The following is a 19,715-nucleotide window of genomic DNA, read 5'->3' as shown; positions in this document are numbered from 1 at the left end:
GGAAGGGTAGAACAGCAGTAATCTCTCATTTACTTTTCCACATAAAAATAAAGGCATTTGGGGCACGTTTTATAGGAACTGTATACTAACTTCTTTCTATTCCAGTATGTGACTACTTTGGGTTTTATACTTGCAGAGTCAACTGTTCGTTTTATTTCAAAATCGGAGCTTGCCGTCATGGAGACAGATGTTCTCGGTTGCACAACAAACCAACATTTAGCCAGGTTTGTTTTCCTTTTGCTTTTTGTTTGGTTTGAATTCGTAGAAGTATATTCTTTAAAACGTAGATCCTCAGATAAAAGTGAATAATTACAGAGCTCCAGATTAAGTAGTTCACTTTTGGCCCCAGTTTATATGGGATTTTGCTTTTTTGGGGGTATTCCATTTACTTCTCCCAGCATTTCTAATCATCTCCTGTCACCCTTAATGGCTGCAGGAAGCGATGCTGTTGTAAGCTTGCCTGTAGTAGAGACCAACCAGTGCTAACTTTCAGGTGAGTGTGCCTTCTCAGTGATGTTAGGCACTTAAACCTTCCCAGATTTTTTTATTATCACAACTAATAGCAGCTTGTTCCACCTAGCCAAAAGGTGTGAACTTAAGTCTTTGCATATAAGAGAAAGAACAACAACAACAAAAGCAAATAAGTGACTTTCCTGTCACTGTTTTTGCTCTCTGACCCAGGCTCTTAAGTTTCAAGTGTAACTTACTCGCTTCTTTTGAACGTGAACAAATTATTTCTTGAAAGCAACTTGCCTGGTTGCCGAGGGCATATACATCAGTTAACTTGACAGATTACTTAGATTTTGGCTATCTAAACGTTAGGGACAAGATGAGCGACAGCACGTCTGCTTAAAGAACTGGTGCAGAGGGTGATAGGGTTGTTTTTGTTATTATGAGCTCTACGGTTTTCAGAAAGCTACTTTTACCTGGAGAATTATATGCTTTTCCTTTTTCTATCACCGCTGATTGTCAAGGTGTGCAGGTAAATAGATTTCTTTGGGAGAGCTGTGTATGATGTGCTTATGGAAACTGCTGTTTTAGGAGCAGTTTTATCTGCAGAGGTGAAATTTACGTAGCAGTGGAGTCCTCTGGGCTGGTGTTTGTTAAGGGGGAGTTCAGAAGGCAGGTAACAACCACAGGGCTGGAGGTTAGAGGTAGTGCTCCTGAAATTAAACCTATTAAATACAAGCGGTCTGTGGGTGTGCTATGCAGGAGTGGTTTGAGGGATAGAAACTGTCAGGGTTGTGAGCGCTACTGCTGGTACTTCATCAACAGAGGGAGTTTTTCCATCTAAGGGAACTTAATAATTCTTAGTGTAGATACTGCTTATCAAACAGTACTGTCCATTCTTCTGGCTGTTACTGATATATATGGACAGCATACTGAAATCATTAGGTAATGTAGAGGCTTGAGTTTAGGTTCTTGGCTACTAGAAGATAATTTGAAACTAGACAACTTCCACAGTGGTTGTTATAATCTTAAAACCATATGTGTATTTTTAAGAGAGCATTTATATGCAGCCCTTTGGCTGCAGCCTTCAGTTTTGCTGCCGAAGCTGCAGTTAGTACTGCTGGCTGAAGTGGGTCAGCAGGGCATGCTGGAATCATCTGGCGACATCTGGGAGTGCTGCTCTTGGCTGACACACTGTATTGGAACATCTGCAGCATCTGGGATTCCTTACAGAAATCTTTATTTGTGTGCAGATTGGTAATCAGCTGTGATAGAAAATAGAGTAAGAAATATGCTATTAATGGGAAGCTGCTGCCTCAGTGTTTTCTATCTTCCCCTGGTGCGGCCCTTATTGAAGGGCTGTGTAAGGAAAGGTTATGCAATCCAAAGCGATCAGATTACCACCAATTAGCAGAAACACTGTAACTGTGTTTCTGGCTCTCTCCAATTGTAGAATAAAACAGTTATTTTAAACCTGGGCCACGGAAGCACAAAGCTTTGGTTGATAAGACCGTACCTGTTATAAAACAAGTGTGTGATTTAAAGGTGATGCTACAGATTCTGTAATGTTAAGTGATCAGCATATGTAGGTATGACATTGCTGGTCCTGTGACTTTTTTTTTTCATGATGTAACTAATGATAATGTATAAGCTAGGATAATTTGGGGACTGCGATTTGTACTAACGTTGAGCTTGTACTTTAAGTAAGTAATCACGTTTCAGTTTTTGAGCTGCTTACAGTGATATGGACATTTGGATTTTTTTTGGTTTTTTTTTTTTTTTATTTTTTTATAATATTAGTTTACTAACTTAAACATGGTTTGTTTTTTCAGACAACTTGATTTTAAGAAGAACGGTACAAATGTAAGGTTTCAAGTCTGCCTGGGCTAATTCTTCAAGTAAAAAGCAGAAGGGCTAAAAGGATATTGTCCTTATTTGAAGGATCGGAAACATGCGAACCTATGATGCTATTATATTATTTAAACAGAAATTCCACCAAGAAATTCCCGATACACAAAACGAGATGCAGCTCATGCCTAAAAACCTTATGGTGTGGTGTAACGTTCTAGGCTCTGTGGCATTATGTATTGTATGCTGTGCACATAACACTTACTTTTTTTCCTAGACTCACAGTAATGAATCTGATCTTCAAAATAAGATGAAGCTAGGTGTATCCGTCCTATCACGTAGTTTGGTGTTTCAGGTTACTGTGCCTCACAACTCCCATTTTGAGGATAGCTGTTGAGACAAACGCAGCTCTTTCTTGGTGGTTAATTACAACTGTTTTCATAATATGATGGTCTGGATGCAATTGGAAGATTTTCTGCAAATGCGAAAAGGAAGTCTTAAGAACAAGCTATTACTTTTAGATGTTTGCAAACAAGTTGTCTCTTTGCAATTGTCTATTATATGCACAGCAGCCAGTAGAATTCCCCTTTTTATTTTTTTTCCCCGCAGACCATCTTGATTCAAAACATCTATCGTAACCCCCAAAACAGTGCACAGACGGCTGACGGCTCACACTGTAAGTCCCACAGTTGGAGAAATTTTTTTAAAGAATGGTGTTAAAGAGCCCACTCCTAATTATGAGAAAATCATGTTGGCTTCTGAGCTGCTGACATAAAGCTGTTGCAAACAGGACAAGTGATGGAACTCTTCTTGCGCATATATCAAGAACTTGTCAAATGTGTGCAATTCAGAATGCAGGACGTGATTTCATGAATTGGACTTGATGCAAATTGGATTGCTTAATAACGCTGCATTCTTTTTAAAGGGTTAAACTGCAGGCATTTATCAAATTCTTGATCCAACAACAACAACAAAAAAAATAGGTCTATTTGTGATGTACGGTAAGTTTCCCAGACTGTGGTTCTTCTTTCGTCTTAACTTTTATAGGAAGATGGAGATCTCATGTCATGCTCCGATATTGTATTATCTCTGTTCCTGGGGCTTTGTTACTAAGAATCCATTCAGGAAGACCAAATTCAAGCGAGTATGATTGTGGCCATAGTTTTGAATACTGCTTTTGGATACCGTTTATTACGTGTCTGCATGAAGTCATGCAAAACCCCTCCACAGGTTAATATTGGTTAATAAAATAAAAGTAAAATACAATAGTGGAGTATCATGAGATCTCTTATTTTACAGTGTTAGGATTATTCAGAAAGGTCACCAGCTAAGAGAAAGTTCTCCTTCTTGGGAGAAAATAACCACCTCTCTTTCAGCACAGACTCGGCTAGAGCGACCCTAAAGGAAACCAGTTTCTTGTTAAAATTATTTTCTATAATATAAAGTTGTTGCGTTTTGTATTTCAGACCATTGCCCTCTTGAACATTTACCGTAACCCTCAAAACTCTTCCCAGTCTGCTGACGGTTTGCGCTGTAAGTTCATACAAGTTCCTTCACTGGTTCCCTGGGCTTGATTGTCAGAGCTCAGTGTCGACTTAAGCTGGTCTACCATATTAGTTTAACAGATCAAACTGACCACGTTTAATGAAATGTGCCCCCAAAAATACCCGAAACTTTTTGTCCCACTCACCTTCTTCCCTACTCTGAAAACTATGAGGGGAATCTGAATACCATCTATTAATTAAGTTGGAATTGTACTTTCCCTGTAAAAGCAGTCTTGATGCACTGCCTTCATCCGCCCCTCCTTTCTCCTTGCCAGCTGCTTGCTTTCAAGCAGTGCTTTTCTGTATGTCTTATGGCATCCATAAGATTCCACCGCCTAAAAGAGCAGGATAATGACACGTTGACTTCATCCAGAGTAAATTTCCTGCTGTCATTGTTAAGGGAAGTTGAATTTAAAACTCTTCAGACTTCAAGCAGAAATTTGTTCTAGGTTAATGATGTGGCTTCCATTTGTAGTCTGCTTTGGAAGAATGCACTGATAATAGCTTCCCTTTTGGCAGCTGTCCTTTTGGGTAGGTGCATGGTTAAAATTCCTTCCATGCTTTGAAAATTCAAATTCCAAAACCAAGTTGCATATTCATGTAGGAAAATAAATCTTTAAAAGTACTTTTGAGGAGGGGCAGCCATTTGTGCATGGTCACAAATTAACTTGATGACTCCTCATGAGGTAGGAATGGACAAAAGAGGAAAACATCTACTCTAAGACTGGTAGAAATTAAATGACCAAGATTGTTGATCTGCAATTACTGACCTGTCATTGTGACTGAAACATCATATTAGAATAAGATTAAATTAAAAAACTAGAATCAAAAAGGATCGATATTATTTTCTAACTAATATTTCTTGTTGAAGTGAATATGACTGTGTGGTAATAAAGCTTTGTTTGGCTATTCCTTTTTTGGGCTGTCGGATTACAGACTAGTTCAGATTAGTTACCAGCATTTGTGAAATCAACCACTACCTTAAAAGTCAACACTGTGTCGTCTGCTTTAGAAGTAATAATGGCCCAGTTAAGCAACTCGAGCTTGTTTTATGTGAAGCGATCAAGCTAGATGCATAATGAGCTGTGTCAGTTTGTCTAGATGCTAAACACTTCTATTGGTTTGTAGGCCTCGCTGCAGATGCTTTGTAGTTAATGCTGTTTTGATAAAACAAAAACGTTCAGTTGGGTTTTTCCACTGTCCCTAAATTCTCAATGCGCTGGTAACTAATTTGCACGGTTACAGCAGTTTGGTCTGTGGAGCTATTTAGATTGTACAGCTGCGAGAGTCTTGACTTGAACAGACCCTCTAGTCTTCCAAAAACTGGTGTCCAACTTCAGTTTGCCTTGGCGAGTGGGTAGTCATTTAACAGAGCCTGCCTGTACCTTGTGCAGTAGAGCTGGAGCTCTGTTACCAGTACGTTTGCTGAAACTCCCAGCTCCCTGTTTTTTCCATATTTTTGTCCCAACTTAAGTACTGCATGTATTTTAAATGGGTAACTCGGGTAGCTATTGAATGTGTTGTTTGTTGTTGCTTAACTGTCTTCCTTTCTATTGCCGTCGTAGAGGATTAACCTTAGTTTTGAACGATAATAGTTTTCCTGAGTATTTTAATTAGTAATGGGGCTTCTCAAGGTTCAGATACCGGTGGCCCTGGAACATGAATGTTTGTAAAGCCTGTGCATATGTATGCTTCCCACTTAGAAGGACCTTCACGTAGTCATTAACTAACTGTTGCTTATGATCTCTTAATTTGACAGTGGAATCTCCTTAAAGTTTCTAGCACTCATCCATTTGGTTAAAATTAATTATTCCCTATGTGGCTCACGGAGCCCCCATCTGATATCTTTAAAAATAAATAAATCCTTAGGTATCTATAAGCTGTTATGAGTGGTGACTGCACCACCTTGGGAATATAGTGAAGTATTACCTGTCTAGAAGAACTGGTTGAACGTTTGGTATTTGCTTCGTTTGCTGTGTAACTGTGGGAAAGTGGTGAGGAAGAGGAAAGCTCTGAAAGCAAACATTTTTCAAATCAAGAAATGTGAACCTAAACTGCATGACAAGCCTCCCTTAGCCTTCTTCAGGAGGCAGCTGGCTGGGAGAAAAATAATTGCAGTTCCAGAGAATGTGGCTGGTTACTGTTAGAGACTTTGAAGAAAGATGCTGTGTTCTTCCAGATGGTACTGTTAGCCAAAAATGGCCGAGCCCAAGGCATCTGTTTTTTCATAGCAGCCCAAGCTGAATAAACTTAGCCTTGTTGGCTCTGTTTCTTTCGCATTCTGTGAACTAAAACAGCAGTGTTTGTAATTTAAAGGCTAAAATATTTTTCTAGCCTGAAATGCAGGGTTCATTTTAAAACTGCTCCACTCACTTGATCGTAATAAACCACTTAACTGCTGAAGAGCTAATCCATTAGGCTTTAATGTATACAGCTTAATATACCTTAAAATACCATAGAGTAGTGGAAATAAATTAAACTTATTTTTATATTCTTAATGCTCTGTAAATCAGCCAAACTTATGTTGCTTTTTTAATGGCAGCAGGCAAGCAGCGTTCATTTGTGAAGTGCAGCTTGGAGCATGTAAAACAGTTTAACTTATGTGGCTGGCTTATCTTGCACTAAAATATTTTTTCAGGGCTATAAAAAAAAAAAACTAGGTGATATTTTAAAAACAAAAAACAAACCCCAAACAGTGCTTTCTGTTGCAAGGCATTGTAGTACCCTTCTTTGGGAGCACTTAAGAAGCACCATTTTAATAACTCCTCTGAGGAAATTGTTAAAAGAATTAAATAAAATTCTGAGCTGCGTTACTTGGTGAACTCTCACATTCTAATATCTATGTGCTGGAGATGGAGAGGTGGATTTGTTAAAAGGAAATTCTGTATTTAGGGAGAGAAGTGATAAACTGCAATTGTACTTAGAAATATGCACCTGTGACAAAGCACTTGCCTTCTGTTTAGGTGGCATTGTTGGTAGGTAAAGGGTGGAATTGTGCATCAAACGTAAATCATACTTCAGAGCAATTCCGTTCCCTTTCCTCCCTTTAGATTTGTGGCATGCAAGTTTGGTTCTGATTTAAAATTGGTTCTGATTTGATCATGTCAATAGAATGCCTTGACGTATTATTTTGGACTTTAAATTGTTCGCATATACCGATTTTCTTTAATACTCCTGTTAGTTAGCTACATGATATATGGTGTCCTTTATGCTCCAGGTGGCACCTCTAGGTTACGTTTTGTAGTATAAGCATTTATTTCTTTCGTGACGGGCTCTAATCGATATGACTCTTGATTTTTGCAGGTGCTGTGAGCGATGTTGAGATGCAGGAGCATTATGATGAATTCTTTGAGGTATGCAGAAAAAGCGAATGTTCAAAATGCATTGAAGCGTTCTCAAATTTACGGAAGCAAATGACTTAAGTGGGTTTTGGTGAATATCACAAGTAAATGGGCTCAGAGAAGACCATTTGTTTCCTCAGGTGTTTGTTTAAACTTCAGACTTTCAGTGCTAAGTATTTGCTGGTGTAACTTCAGTTTAGCTTTACTGTATATAACAGGCTTTGTTTAAAAATCGTCAACCCATGCTCAGTGGCATTTGGATTCTGTAATCTCTTCTGTAAATTAAGAAAAACCCCAGCACCTTCATCATTTGTATGCATATGCATCTAAGGAACACTATAGCTGCAAGGCTTATGTGTGGTGTTTTTAGTGCTTCTTATGTGTTGACTAAATACTGTATGCTTAATGTTTTCCTTAGCTTTTTATTTTATCCTGTTAGCACTGTGCTTAGAGGTGGACGCAGTGCAGGTCAAGCAAGTACCAATTTTAAGATGGGAAATGTAAAGACTTCAAAGAGTGGTCTTCTTTTAGTTGTTACTAATAGTTAAGTGCATCCGTTCTGCACTTTAACATGTCCCAACATGTTAATTTTCTTTATTTTTTTAAACCGGTTTGTGTTTAGGAGGTCTTCACAGAAATGGAAGAAAAATACGGTGAAGTTGAGGAGATGAATGTTTGTGATAACCTTGGAGATCATCTAGTTGGAAATGTATACGTAAAGGTAGGATAAAAAGAGAATTGTTAATTTAAATGAATAGACGTAGTATGACAGATTTGTAAGTTTAAAAGCGCTGTACTCTTGTAGCTTCTGTGCAGGTTGCACTTGAGGATCCTAAATGCTCTCCGGCTTATCACTCTAAGTTAAAAAGAGTGGAAGTAGCAATGGAATTTGAAACAAATCTTTAGAAACAGTGAAAAGCGTTTCTGATAGTCAAAGTCTGTGTCAGTTTATTAAGACACGTGCAACCTTTTTTGCCTGGTTAATAAGCAGTCTCTGCTGAAGGTCTCTTAACTGACCAGTATGAATTCTGGATCTTTCTTCCTGTCATGCTGCATTCTAAGAACTTCACTAAGAGTAGAGGTTTATTTGCAGCAGGTGCTCATGTTCAACAGATGCACTTAGTTCCTAACTTCCCAGTTAAACAAAACATGTTGTAACCAATGGTACTAGTTGGTTTAAGGTCCAAACTGAAGGGCTTAGGTCTAGCTGTTCAAAGCTGTCGATACCTGCTTTCAGTCATGTGTACACAGTTACCCACTTGCAGAAATTTCATTGTGCATGCAAAGTGTCAGGAAGATGAACAAGAGCAGGTGAATATTTTTACTGTAATTTTCCTGAACTGGGAAATATTTGGGGGCCATATGTGTATGACTGCATGTATCTGTGTAGACCGTAATAATTGGAAAGAAAAGTTGCTTCTGAAAATTTACGTTGAGACTGTGGGGAAAAAAAAATGCTTTTCATCTTCTTTTTGAAAGAGGATCTAAGTTTCTGTAAGTGAACAAGGGCTTCAGTTCTCATGCTGATTTCTCTTAAACGCTTGAAGAAGTTCTGTTACGTGTGGAGCATTAGTATTACATGATGTACGCTGTGTTTAAAGTTGTAGTGAGAAGGCAGCGTTCCCATAACTTACATTATAAGCTGCAAAACTGAAAAGACCAAGAGAACATAGCTGTGAAAAAGTATCTGTTGTGATTAGCCCTGAATTCAAATCGGTGAAATGTAGATTATTTATTTTTACCCTGATGAGACTGTCTGTCTTAGGAGCTCTGAAGTAGTTCGTAGTTATATTAGTAGTCCTAAGCCACAGATAACATAAACCTGTTTTGTCAGGAATCTTTGATCTACTTCTGTTGCTTCTCCACAGCATGAAAAAATATTTTTGCTTTTAGTTTCGCCGTGAAGAAGATGCAGAAAAGGCTGTGATTGACCTGAACAATCGCTGGTTTAATGGACAGCCTATTCATGCTGAGCTTTCACCTGTGACCGATTTCAGAGAGGCCTGTTGCCGTCAATACGAAATGGGGTAAAAAGCAACTTCCTGTTTGCCTATGGAAGTGTCTTTTGAAGTGTTTGCACAGACAAGATGGTTGCTTGGGTGTGGGTTTTATGTGTAATTCAGAGTAAAATGAAAAAGCACTTCAGGCAACGGTAATCTGGAGTATCTAGTCAGCTTCTTGACTTTTACATCTTTTGGATTTTGATCTAGGAGCAAGTCAGTTTCAGTAAATGTTCTTTACTGTTTCTAGTATTAGAGGTGATGAACTTGTGAATGGCTAGAGGCCTACTAAGGGCTTAGGGCAAACAGATCCACTTTAGAGCTGAGAACTGTAACTCTGGATTTTCTTTTCAGAGAGTGTACACGAGGAGGTTTCTGCAACTTCATGCATTTGAAGCCCATTTCTCGAGAGTTAAGACGTGAGTTGTACGGGCGTCGTCGTAAAAAGTGAGTTTGCTTTTAAACAACTAAAACAGATAAATTACGCATCAGTTGTGTAATGTTCAGAAGACAAACCTTTTAAACTTCAGTCTTCTCTTGCTTTTTCTGAGGTGCACCTGTGAAAGGCATTGAGTACAGCTAGAAAGCAGACAGCTTAGAACCAAAGAGTGTGTTTTTGGTAAAAAACAACCAGAAGTATGATTCTGTCAAGATCTGTGGGTCATTTCAGGACCTGATGAGTATTTACTATTTCTCTTTAGTTTGATTTAACAGTTAATGGCTAGCTTTTGTAGCCAGTATTTGTTCCTTAGCAACAGGAGGTTAATACCAGAGTATATATTTATTAAGATACTTTGTGGAAAAGCTTACACCACTGCTGTTAATGCAGCATGTTTTTGTGGATGGTCCACTTTGTGCTGGATTGAATCCCTTTGGTTTTAGGAACTTCTTATTTAGGTTAAGCATGTTTAATTGTTGGATTTGCTTTTGTATGGAGTGGTTTTATATGGCTCTTTCAATCACAGAGGGAGCCTGGGAATACGAAAATACTTTTCCTGTAAGTGTCTCTAATTGGCAGCATCTTAAAATCTGTGAGGATAAATTTAACTTTCAAAATGTGAATTAACATGTTTAACTTTCTTACAGTGTTCAAATGTCAGTGTAATTTCTTGGGGCGTTCAAACAATTTGTGAAAAAAGATTAAATATGCTCATCTTAGCCTTTTGGTCACACCCAAGAATCTGAATCTTTCTGACTTAGGCACCAGTAAGTCATCTTTTATTGCAGTAAAGATCAGACTTGCATATCTGGCTGTGGAATATGATTGTTTTACCATGGCCTAATTTTAGTCTGGGGTCAAGCAAATAAAATATTTGAGTCCTCAGAGTATTTTAGTCTTTATTTGCCCTCTTTAAATTCTTGGTGAAGCTGTCACATGCTAGCAGTAAGGCTGGATGTTAAAACATGCACTTCTTGCATCAATGGGGTTTTGCAGGTAGACTGTATAGATTAGAATGACCTGAAGATATGCCTACATAAAATGATGTACTTTGAAATTTCAAGTAGAAAAAAGAAGGGTATACCTGAACCTGTGAAAAATAAGCTAATTTAGTAATTCTGAAGCTCAGTGGTATGCAAGACCTGTATGCCTCCGTGTTTGCTCCCATCCTGGAGCACCTTGACGTGGAACAATGTTTTGTAAAACCAGACTTGCAGCATTTGTTTCCATGGTCTTCTGAATTCTGCTGTAATTTCTGCATGTATTTAAATGGTAGTGTTTACTTTCTTCCCCCATTACTGAATTGTCTGAAATCTTAATAACCCTTCAGAACATAAGTCCTTGACAAGTGCCATGTAAGATATAAATCCATAGTAGCTGTGTTAGCATTCGGTGTGGCTTTAGCATTCTTCTTGAAGTCATCAACACTAGAGGCAGGGAAGGATTATTTGCAAAGGTTGATGGCTTCTGGAAATGGAAGGCAGAAAAAAAGCAAAAATGCATAAAACTCAGATTTTTGAGCTGCTAGATAATGCTGTTGCTTTAATGGGTTTGGACTTGTAAATGTTTAGCTGAAGGTTTTTCCTCTGTGTGCTTGAGAGCTGTTCTTTACCAGCTACGGAAGCAGTTGTCCCCTTTTCTTTTTGCTTCAATTAACAGCTGTATGAAAGTGCGTTTGTTTCCTCTACGTGCCTCTCCTCAAGTTTTATGACTGGCAGTGAACAGCAGAGTCTTTTTACAATAGCTGACTCCTGAGTGTTAGGTTAGTTCAATACATAAGTGTGTGATTTCACAGCGTGAGTGCCAATTTACCAATACTTAGAATATTCCACACTGTTTTTCTTCTGCCCCGTTACTTTCTTCAATATTCCCCAGAATGCTACTGCGAGTGCCGAAATAATGAAGTGTTCAAACTTTCTTTGAAGGCATAGATCCAGGTCGAGGTCCCGTGAACGTCGGTCTAGATCCAGAGATCGTGGTCGTGGAGGTGGTGGTGGAGGAGGAGGAGGACGTGAACGTGATAGGAGGCGATCAAGAGATCGTGAAAGATCCGGTCGATTCTGAGCCATGCCATTTTTACTGTATGTCTGCTAGAAAGTGTTGTAGTTTGACCAAACAAGTTCATAATGAGATTTTTTTTAAAGATGGGCTTCTGAATAAAAATTTGTAGTGATACAGTATTCTTTGTGTAACTTGTTTCCTGTCGGGGGGGGGGGGGACTCTTTTTAACTGTCATTCCTCTATCTTGACAAATACCTGGATTAATACTATGCCTGAGGGAAAGGTGGTAAATGTATTGGAGGAGGGCCAGTTTGGGGTTTTTTTATTTTTATTTTTTATTTGGACATGATTTGAACTGTTGATGAAAATGTGTGTGTATATAATATGAAATATTATATACATAGTAAAAAAATAATATACTGCTTAAGAAACAGTTACTCAAATAAGTTTCCCTTTTCTGCTATGCTGTCTGCTTATTTAGGTTAGTTTAGGCACATTTAAAAGGAAGGCTGTGCGAAGTGCATTTATTTACCAAGTAGAAACGCTTAGTTACAAAATGTATGTTTGTTTGTTACCAGAAGTCTGTGCTCTGTCTATCAATGTGACTGTGGCATTTACAATAAATTCCAGTTTCTTGGTGTAAAATCTAAAGCCTTTTTTCTAAGCACTCCGGAGTAGTTGTGTTGCTACTCCTGGCAGTGCCAGAGTTCATAGCTGAGGGGTTTTTTTATTCTTGACTGATTTCCTCATCTTTGCTAGAAATGAAGTTACCTATTGCAGTGTGTGGGAGGGGTGGGAAACAGTATTTTTGTCTCAGTAGCAATGAGTTTCTTTTTTAAAAACTCATGCTCCATACAACAGGAAACACAGGATCTATTGACAGAAACTAAAGGTCCTAAATAGAAGGCCCACATTTCTTAACAGACTGAATTTTTTTCACTGTGTTCTCCTAGCTGTTGCTTAATGAAGGGTGTTTCCCTAGCGTTCGAGATGACAGAGGACTAATTGGATACTGAGGAAAATATATTTTTTTCCAGTTTTACTTACTTTTGGAGAGATGTAAAGTATGATGGAGGCTGACAAACAGATGGCAGTTTCTTCACAAGACTTTTTCTGTCTTGGCCCAGTTGAATCGCACAACAGCTATGTATCCTAGGTTGTGCATCCCTTAAGGAGTTTAATTGAAATGTTGCTTGAGAGACTGTGCAGTGTACTTGCAATTTCAATTTTATTCAGCTTGTGAGGTAGCATGAAGTTTTGGTCAGTGGTCATATTTATGTCTGTAAAACTACCTAGTACAATAATAATAGCTTTCTGATGTGACAGAGCATTTACCAGCTCTTTAATTCTTAAGAGTATGGTAACTTGCTAAGTGATAGATCTGCTCCTTAATCATTTAAAGTAAATAAAAGGATAATAAAGGATATGGAAGTGTTGCATAGACAGATTAACAAACCAAAATACAAAATCACTTTGCTCGCTGTAACTTGGAGATGGCGAAGAAAAATATATTAAAAAGTGTGCATTTCTAAATGAATGTTAAGTTGTCTTTTAGAACGACATTCTTGTACCAACTTAAATTGAATTTATTACATTTCTTCTGAGTGGTTTGACCAACCAGTTTGTGGAATTTTTTCTGCCATAACTTTTGAAAAGAAAGGTATCTCTACATGAAGACAGCTTCACTATTTATATTTTGTTGCAAATACATGAACTGTGAATTCTTTTTTGGTGGAAGAAGTTGATTGGTGCCTAGAATAGATGGCTGAACTGAAACCTGTGATATGTCTGCTAGGTATGAGGAATTTAACATTGATAACTTAGTCCTGGTCTAAAGGGCATTAATCCAGTTCCATTTCCTGAATGAGATTTAGGATTATTAGTGAACTAATTTAAATCTCAAGCTCAAAAAGGTGAGAATAGCCACTAGTTTTTAATACGGTATCCAGTATAATGTGGTTACTACTTAAAATGCTTAAGATCTTTTTTCACATGGGTTATTGGCACAAGCTAGTTTGCTGTATAAACAAATTCATTTTGAACTAGTATAAATGTGTCTTTATAATGGCTTTCATCTGTTTATCTAAGCAGTGCTGAACAGCAAGTACATTTTTTTGTGTGAACAGATAGCAAACAGTTTTCCTCCTCCTCTTCTTACTGGAAGATGTCTTAAAGGGCACTGAAAGCAACGAGTTTTACTGGTGACAGCATTCAGCATGTAAACCAAGCTCATAATACAGCATCAGTGATGTTCACCCTTAAGGATGTATGCTACCAATAAAATTAATCCCATCTGAAATGTAAACTGCACAAATTTAGATAAACATGGTAGTCCAAACCTGATTCATTTACCAATGCAAAGGTAGGGAATCCTACTTGCCCACTCTGTTCTTATATGTATAGAGTTGAATTTTTCCCTCCCTCCCTATAGGTCCTGTTTTTCACAGATACATTGTTGTTGGCTCTTAACAGTGGATCAGATCTTATGGAATTCCTATACCTCAAATAAGTGACAGCATACAGTATTTTCAGAAGTCTGAGTCAATTAGGTTGAAAATGTTAATCCCGAGTGGCTTCCTCTTATTTGTATTTGGCTCTTATTCTGTGGAAATGCTGCTTGTCCATGAATATGATGTATGTTGAGACTGTAAAACCAAATGGAGAAAATTTGTTCAAAAATAAAGCCTTTTTTTAATAAGAATCTGACAAAAATTATCCCTTTCCTTTAAATGGGATGCTGCTCTTTAAATCATTGATGAGGACATAGACTACACATTTTAAATTCTCAGCTTTTGGCTCAAGTCGCTTTCAAATGATCCTTTGACTTGTTTTTGTAGGGCTGGTGGAGCATGCCTTCAATACATAACAAAACAATGATATTTACTTCATAAAGTTGAACTATCAAAGAGTGTAACTTGGTGGGTTGGTTGCTGTTTATTTTCCTAACCTGATAAGGGCTGTTCTATTGTGGTAATCTATAGAGAACAAGAAAGCTCATTTTGACAGAAAGAAAAAGTGTTGAGGAAACGAGTGACTGAGAAAGGGGACAATTTTTTGGAGGTGATTCTTTTTTTCCCCAGTGTTGCATGGATTGTACTGCAAAACTTTTGCAATGGGCACAGTCATTAATTCCCACTGTTTTACAATTGCAGCTTGTACCAAGTATGCTGTCTTTTAACATAGCAGAACGTGAACTGCTTTTGTATCAGGTAGGGAAAGTATTAATCACTGGGTTCTCCAAGCACTAACTTAGGACTGTTCTGAAAATCAGTCCTGTTTGAGGAAGTGTCAGAGCTGAAAAAAATGATACTGACTTGGTGTGTGCTCACATCAGCTGGTAAGGAAGTAATACCTAATAGGTAAGACTGTCATAGGAGAGAATACATATGGCTGTGCTAATTTACTACAAAGGTGAGCCTGAGGTATATACTATTGAGCATAGCTTTATACTGGAACGTGTGAATTTCCATTTTAAAAAAACAGAATTAAACCAGATGTCTGTAGAACAAATCAGCCTATCTTTGCATCGAAAAGATACATGATGCATCCTGAAACTATGCACAAGTATTTCTGAACTTATCCAATTAGCCAATTTTATTTACTGCATTATATTTACAAATGTCTCCTGGTTCTTCTTGCAGTTTTCAATATGTGTATATAGGAAATGGAGCATGTCTCTTGGACTGTGTGAATGATCCATGCTCCTCAGCAGTGTGCTCATCAGTCATGAACATCTGATCTTCTAGTGCTGAGTGTCATGCTTCATTTCCTATAAAGCTAACCTTTAGCAAGAAGAAAGAATAGCAAAGGACAACGCTATCCACAGCTGCACAGTTTCAGCAGCTGCACCAGAGCTATTTTAGAAGGTCCCATCTTGCAAAGATGGAAGTTCCTGCCAAAAAGGCGTCAGTTCAATTGCTCTGAAGTTTCAGCTGTAAATTGACTTTTGAAAACAATTTGAACAGTGAGGGCTACCAGACCGTATCTGCCAGCAGACCAGCTCTGGTAGCCAGCATCTTCATTTCTCCATATGTGAAGTGGGAGAGAGAAAGGTGATGGTTATCAGCTCCGTGCGTTCTTCATTGCACTCTGACGGTTGCTAGTTCAGTACTTTTCTCATACTTTGAGTTTTGGTGGCTGCTTTCTGACTAGATAGTTTTGGCAGGACTAAAGGCAAATACAAGTTACATGCATCCTTACATCAGCAGAGCAGCACTGTGATAGCTTCTGATGAAACGGTGGCATTCAAGTGAGGCTTTGGGCAGTAGTTTCCCAGGTGAGCTGTGGCCCAGTTTGTGTGAGTACAGTTTTCCCTTTGATTGAAGTATCTTAGAAATATTCAAAGTTCTGATGATTGTTCCCACTAGGGAGAAAACTTACAATCCATATTCCTTTGAGACAAACTCATTGGTTTCTGAAGAAGGCATGCAGAGTGCTGTTCTCCTGAGCAGTGCTGGAGCACTGTAGGCCACTGACTTCAGTTGCTAATTTCCAAAGCTGCTCTTTTGGTTAAGTCTGAAGGAATTAAATAAATTAAAACATTCCTGCCCTGCTTTTACTGGGCTATGAGACAAAGTGTGGATACAGGCTTTGCATAGCAGATGAGCCAGTCTCCCTGCCCCTCTGTTTTTCACTGAAAGCTCTACAGTCTGCCAGGTTTAGGCCTGCTGTGTTTTTGCTGGCAGCTGGCTCAATTTCAAGCATTGCCACCTATGCAACTGAATTTTGGCTGTATTTCCAGCCCATTTTCACTTGCTTCTTGGAGCTGCTTGGGATTCCAAATAGGAGAAAGGAAAGACGAAACTGCTTCCATTGTAGCCAGGTGTAGCAGCAAACCTTCTGGGCCTGAGGAGCAACTCTGAGCCTGAAGAGCCAAAGGAGCACCTGCTCTCCTTTTCCTGCTATCTCATTTCCCCTTGAGAGCTAATATTTGTGTTTAAGAGAAAGTTGAGAAGGCTGCACAGCTGAGAACAGTCCTGTGTCTTTTGTTACTGTCCCTTCCTCCTTTTTCGCTAGTGAATGTGGGAGTGGCTTCATCCTTTCTTCCTCCTATGCTGGTGGAGAAAAAAAAAATGTCCAACAGCTGCAAGAGAAAGGCTTGATAAAAGAACATTGAGGCAGTATGTGAAAAAGTGATTTCTGGACAAAGCGTAAGAGTAAAGTGAGTAGACTGCCCTACTGGCTTTAAAGTTGTTGTGTTGCTGGGCTAGGGATGGGCAAGGGAAATTCCAAAGCCTAAGGCCAAAATCTGACCGAGAAATAGCCTCATGAAGGTCCGGACCAGTTTTTTCATTCTGGAGGGCTTTGACTCATGGTTTTTGACTCTTTCACATGACCGTGTTGACCACAACAGAGATGTTTAATTGCCCTTCTTTGCTTAGCCTCTGAGGAAGGAAGCCTTTGGTCTTTAGCCAGCTATATGAGTCTCAAACACGCACAGTAGCACTTTAACTCTGTTCAGAAAGACCATCTTCAGCAAAGGGAATAGATTTGCAGATGAAGGCAGACTAATGGATGATATCCTTCCTGTGGGACTGTAGATGATTTAAGCAGGGTTTCAGACAGCCTCTCACTCCATCCAAACTGTGTTCTCACAGTTTGAATGGGCAACTCACCAAAGAACTGGCTGGGTCATTGGGATAGAGGGCAGTTAATAATGGATTGTTCCCCACATGGAGACTAATTACAAGTGTAGTACCACAGGGGTCTGTCAGTCCTAGCAACTGTCCTGTCGTACCAATTTGCTTATCAGTGACTTTAAGGAGAAAATTAGTATTATCCTCACCAGGTTGTGAATGACACCAAATTAGGGTTGCACTCTTGACGAGTGCAAAGCAGCCCTCCGTAGGCACCTTGATGGGCTTGAGGAATGGGCCAGCAGAAACCTCATGAAATTTGAACATGAGCTTATGACAAGTCCTGCCCCTGGAATGAAGCAAGCCCCTGTCAGGCTGGGGACGACCTGGCTGGGGAGCAGCCCTGTGTGAAAGGTCCTGGGGGTGCAGTGGGCAGCAAACAGGGCAGGAGGCCACAACTTGTCCTGGCAGCAGTGAGGACCAACCTGCATCCTGAATAGTGCGACTGAGACAGTCAGCAGCCTGAGGGAAGTGACTGTTCCCCTCTGCCTCGGTACTTGCTAGGCTGCATCTAGGTACTGCTTACTGTTTTGGCTTCCAGTGTGGAAAAGTTATCAATAAATTGGAGTTGTTTGGGTTGGGGAAGGTCCAAGATAGCCAGGGGCTGGAGCAATGGCCGTGTGAGGAGTGGCTGGGGCCTGGCTCAGACGAGGGAAGGAGCAACTGTAGGGGAACCTAACAGCCACCTCCTATACCCGCAGGGAGGTCAGCAAGAAAAGAAGCCATGATTTTCACTGAGGTTGTCAAGTGAAAAGGGAAGTTCTAACTGAGGGCAGAGACAACATTTTCCCAATGAGAACGGTTAGACACTGGGCTGGCTGTACAGGCTGTGTCCTTGGAGGCTTTCAAGACACAACAGTACATAGCCTGAGCAACCTATTCTAATCTCTGGGCTGACACTGCTTTGAGCAGTAGGGTGGACTTCAGGCCCCTTCCAGCCAGAGCAATTCTGTGCTCCTCGTGTTAAACCTAAATCCTTATTGTCACAACTTTGACCTACTCCACTTCCTCCTGAAGGAACTTGAAAAATTGTATATCCCCTTTCCTTATTGCCCTGTAGCTAATTTGAGCCAGTTCTTCCCATCTTCTGTTTTCTGTTCTTTGGTGTTCCTCTCAGGTCACATTTCTCTCTACACGTTCTTGCTGCATGCCTTGTTTCTATGTTGGCCATACCTCTTTTGGTCGTACCTCTTTTGCAATGCAGCTCATCAGATTGGATACGGTCCCTCAACTAAGCGCACCAGTGCCGAGTGTCATGTCTCCTACAGTCTACATTCCTATTTGCGTAACCCTGTATGATGTTTGTTTTTTTCACAACAGTGAGGCATTGCTGACTTGCAACAAGCTTGTGTGGCACTATAATCATGCATTCTGTTCTACAAAATTACTGTCCAGATAGTGGTTACATGAGTGTTACACGAGTGGTCACATTGCTCCTGCCTGGCCATAAAAATTTGCGTTTGTCCTTACTAGCCTTATCCTACCCTGCCATCTCATTTCTCCAGCTGTTAAAGATCATTTCAAACTATGATTCTGTCCTCGAAATTGTTTGCAGCCTCTCCCACTTGGTTAAAATAAAATCTGCTATGGCTCCTCTTGGGCTGTTTTTACCTCCCTTCGTGTAATAGCTCTTCATCTTTTCATAGTTTCTGCGATAGCCATGAGCTCTCCCTTCCCAAACAGGCTCTGGGTACCACCAATGCACCATTAGTTCTTTGGATGACTTGACTGGCTCTCACAAAAAACTTCCTGTACCTGATGTTCTGAGTTCCTACACAATAGTGTTTGCCCTTTGGTCACTGACTTCAGATGTTCAAGGGGTCTCTCCTTTACCTTTCAGTCTTTGGTGAATCTGTTCAACTCTGACACAAGAAACAGTAATTTTTGCTTGCCATTCCTAAACAAGATGTTTATTTCTATATTAACATAGAAATACCTGTCATAAAGATCAAGCCATAACTGTGGTTGTACACTAGCCCTTCCTGCAATTCTTCTTGTTCCTTAGGAGAAAAGTAATGTGAAGTAATGGCAGATGTTCCTCAATCTCAGGAAATGGCTTACGTGCTCCATGGCACTGGCAGTGAATTGCTGATTTATAGAAGTTACTTACAAGGCCAGGTTAAGGATTAATCTAAGTGTCCCACTGATTGGGCTCAGTTATGGTGGTCTAATTAGGGTGCAGTCACAAAAAACTTTGTATACTCATTTCCTGTCACCATGGCTATTGCTACTAATGTCAATGGGAGAGTGTGCCTGTGTCACTACAGATAAGCTAAAAATCTTTTTTTTTTTTTTAACACAAAACTCTCACTCCTTGTAAGTGTATACAGTTTACCTGAGAGATGAAATGCTGAGCGCAGAACTGTGGCGCAATTACAAATACCTCTAATTAGCCTGGCACATTATGTTCAGATAGTTTCCAGCACGCCTAGTGTTGTCACTTGGTCTTACAAGTT

General features: G+C 39.5%; 1 protein-coding gene across 3 annotated transcripts; it reads left to right on the top strand.

Annotated features, from left to right (window-relative positions):
• Window positions 1–115: 115 nt before the first annotated feature.
• U2AF1 (U2 small nuclear RNA auxiliary factor 1) lies at window positions 116–13,236 on the top strand. 3 transcript variants are annotated; one of them, XM_042810131.1, is made up of 9 exons: window positions 116–224; window positions 437–493; window positions 2,908–2,974; window positions 3,765–3,831; window positions 7,146–7,195; window positions 7,806–7,904; window positions 9,077–9,210; window positions 9,538–9,630; window positions 11,548–13,236. In XM_042810131.1, exons 5-9 carry the CDS (start codon window positions 7,166–7,168, stop codon window positions 11,684–11,686), a joined length of 495 nt encoding a protein of 164 aa, XP_042666065.1. In that variant the 5' UTR covers window positions 116–224; window positions 437–493; window positions 2,908–2,974; window positions 3,765–3,831; window positions 7,146–7,165; the 3' UTR covers window positions 11,687–13,236. The 3 variants fall into 3 exon arrangements, with proteins under 3 accessions (XP_042666065.1, XP_042666067.1, XP_042666066.1); XM_042810133.1 differs by lacking the exon at window positions 2,908–2,974; XM_042810132.1 differs by lacking the exon at window positions 437–493 and having other exon boundaries at window positions 207–224.
• The last annotated feature ends 6,479 nt before the right edge of the window (window positions 13,237–19,715 follow it).

The sequence above is a fragment of the Centrocercus urophasianus genome, unplaced genomic scaffold (assembly GCF_019232065.1).
Source record: "Centrocercus urophasianus isolate 14NV4802_14NV808 unplaced genomic scaffold, USGS_Curo_1.0 seq_12, whole genome shotgun sequence".
Classification (NCBI taxonomy): Eukaryota; Metazoa; Chordata; class Aves; order Galliformes; family Phasianidae; genus Centrocercus; species Centrocercus urophasianus.
The sequence above is the reverse complement of the archived record's forward strand: the minus strand, read 5'-3'. Positions and strand labels throughout refer to the sequence as shown.

Bases quoted from the DNA above. Each gene is read 5' to 3' on its own strand.
- U2AF1 (XM_042810133.1), top strand. From the start codon at position 7,166: ATGCAGGAGCATTATGATGAATTCTTTGAG. The intron at 7,196-7,805 runs GTATGCAGAAAA...GTTTGTGTTTAG, and splicing joins ATTATGATGAATTCTTTGAG to GAGGTCTTCACAGAAATGGA. The intron at 9,211-9,537 runs GTAAAAAGCAAC...TTTTCTTTTCAG, and splicing joins TGCCGTCAATACGAAATGGG to AGAGTGTACACGAGGAGGTT.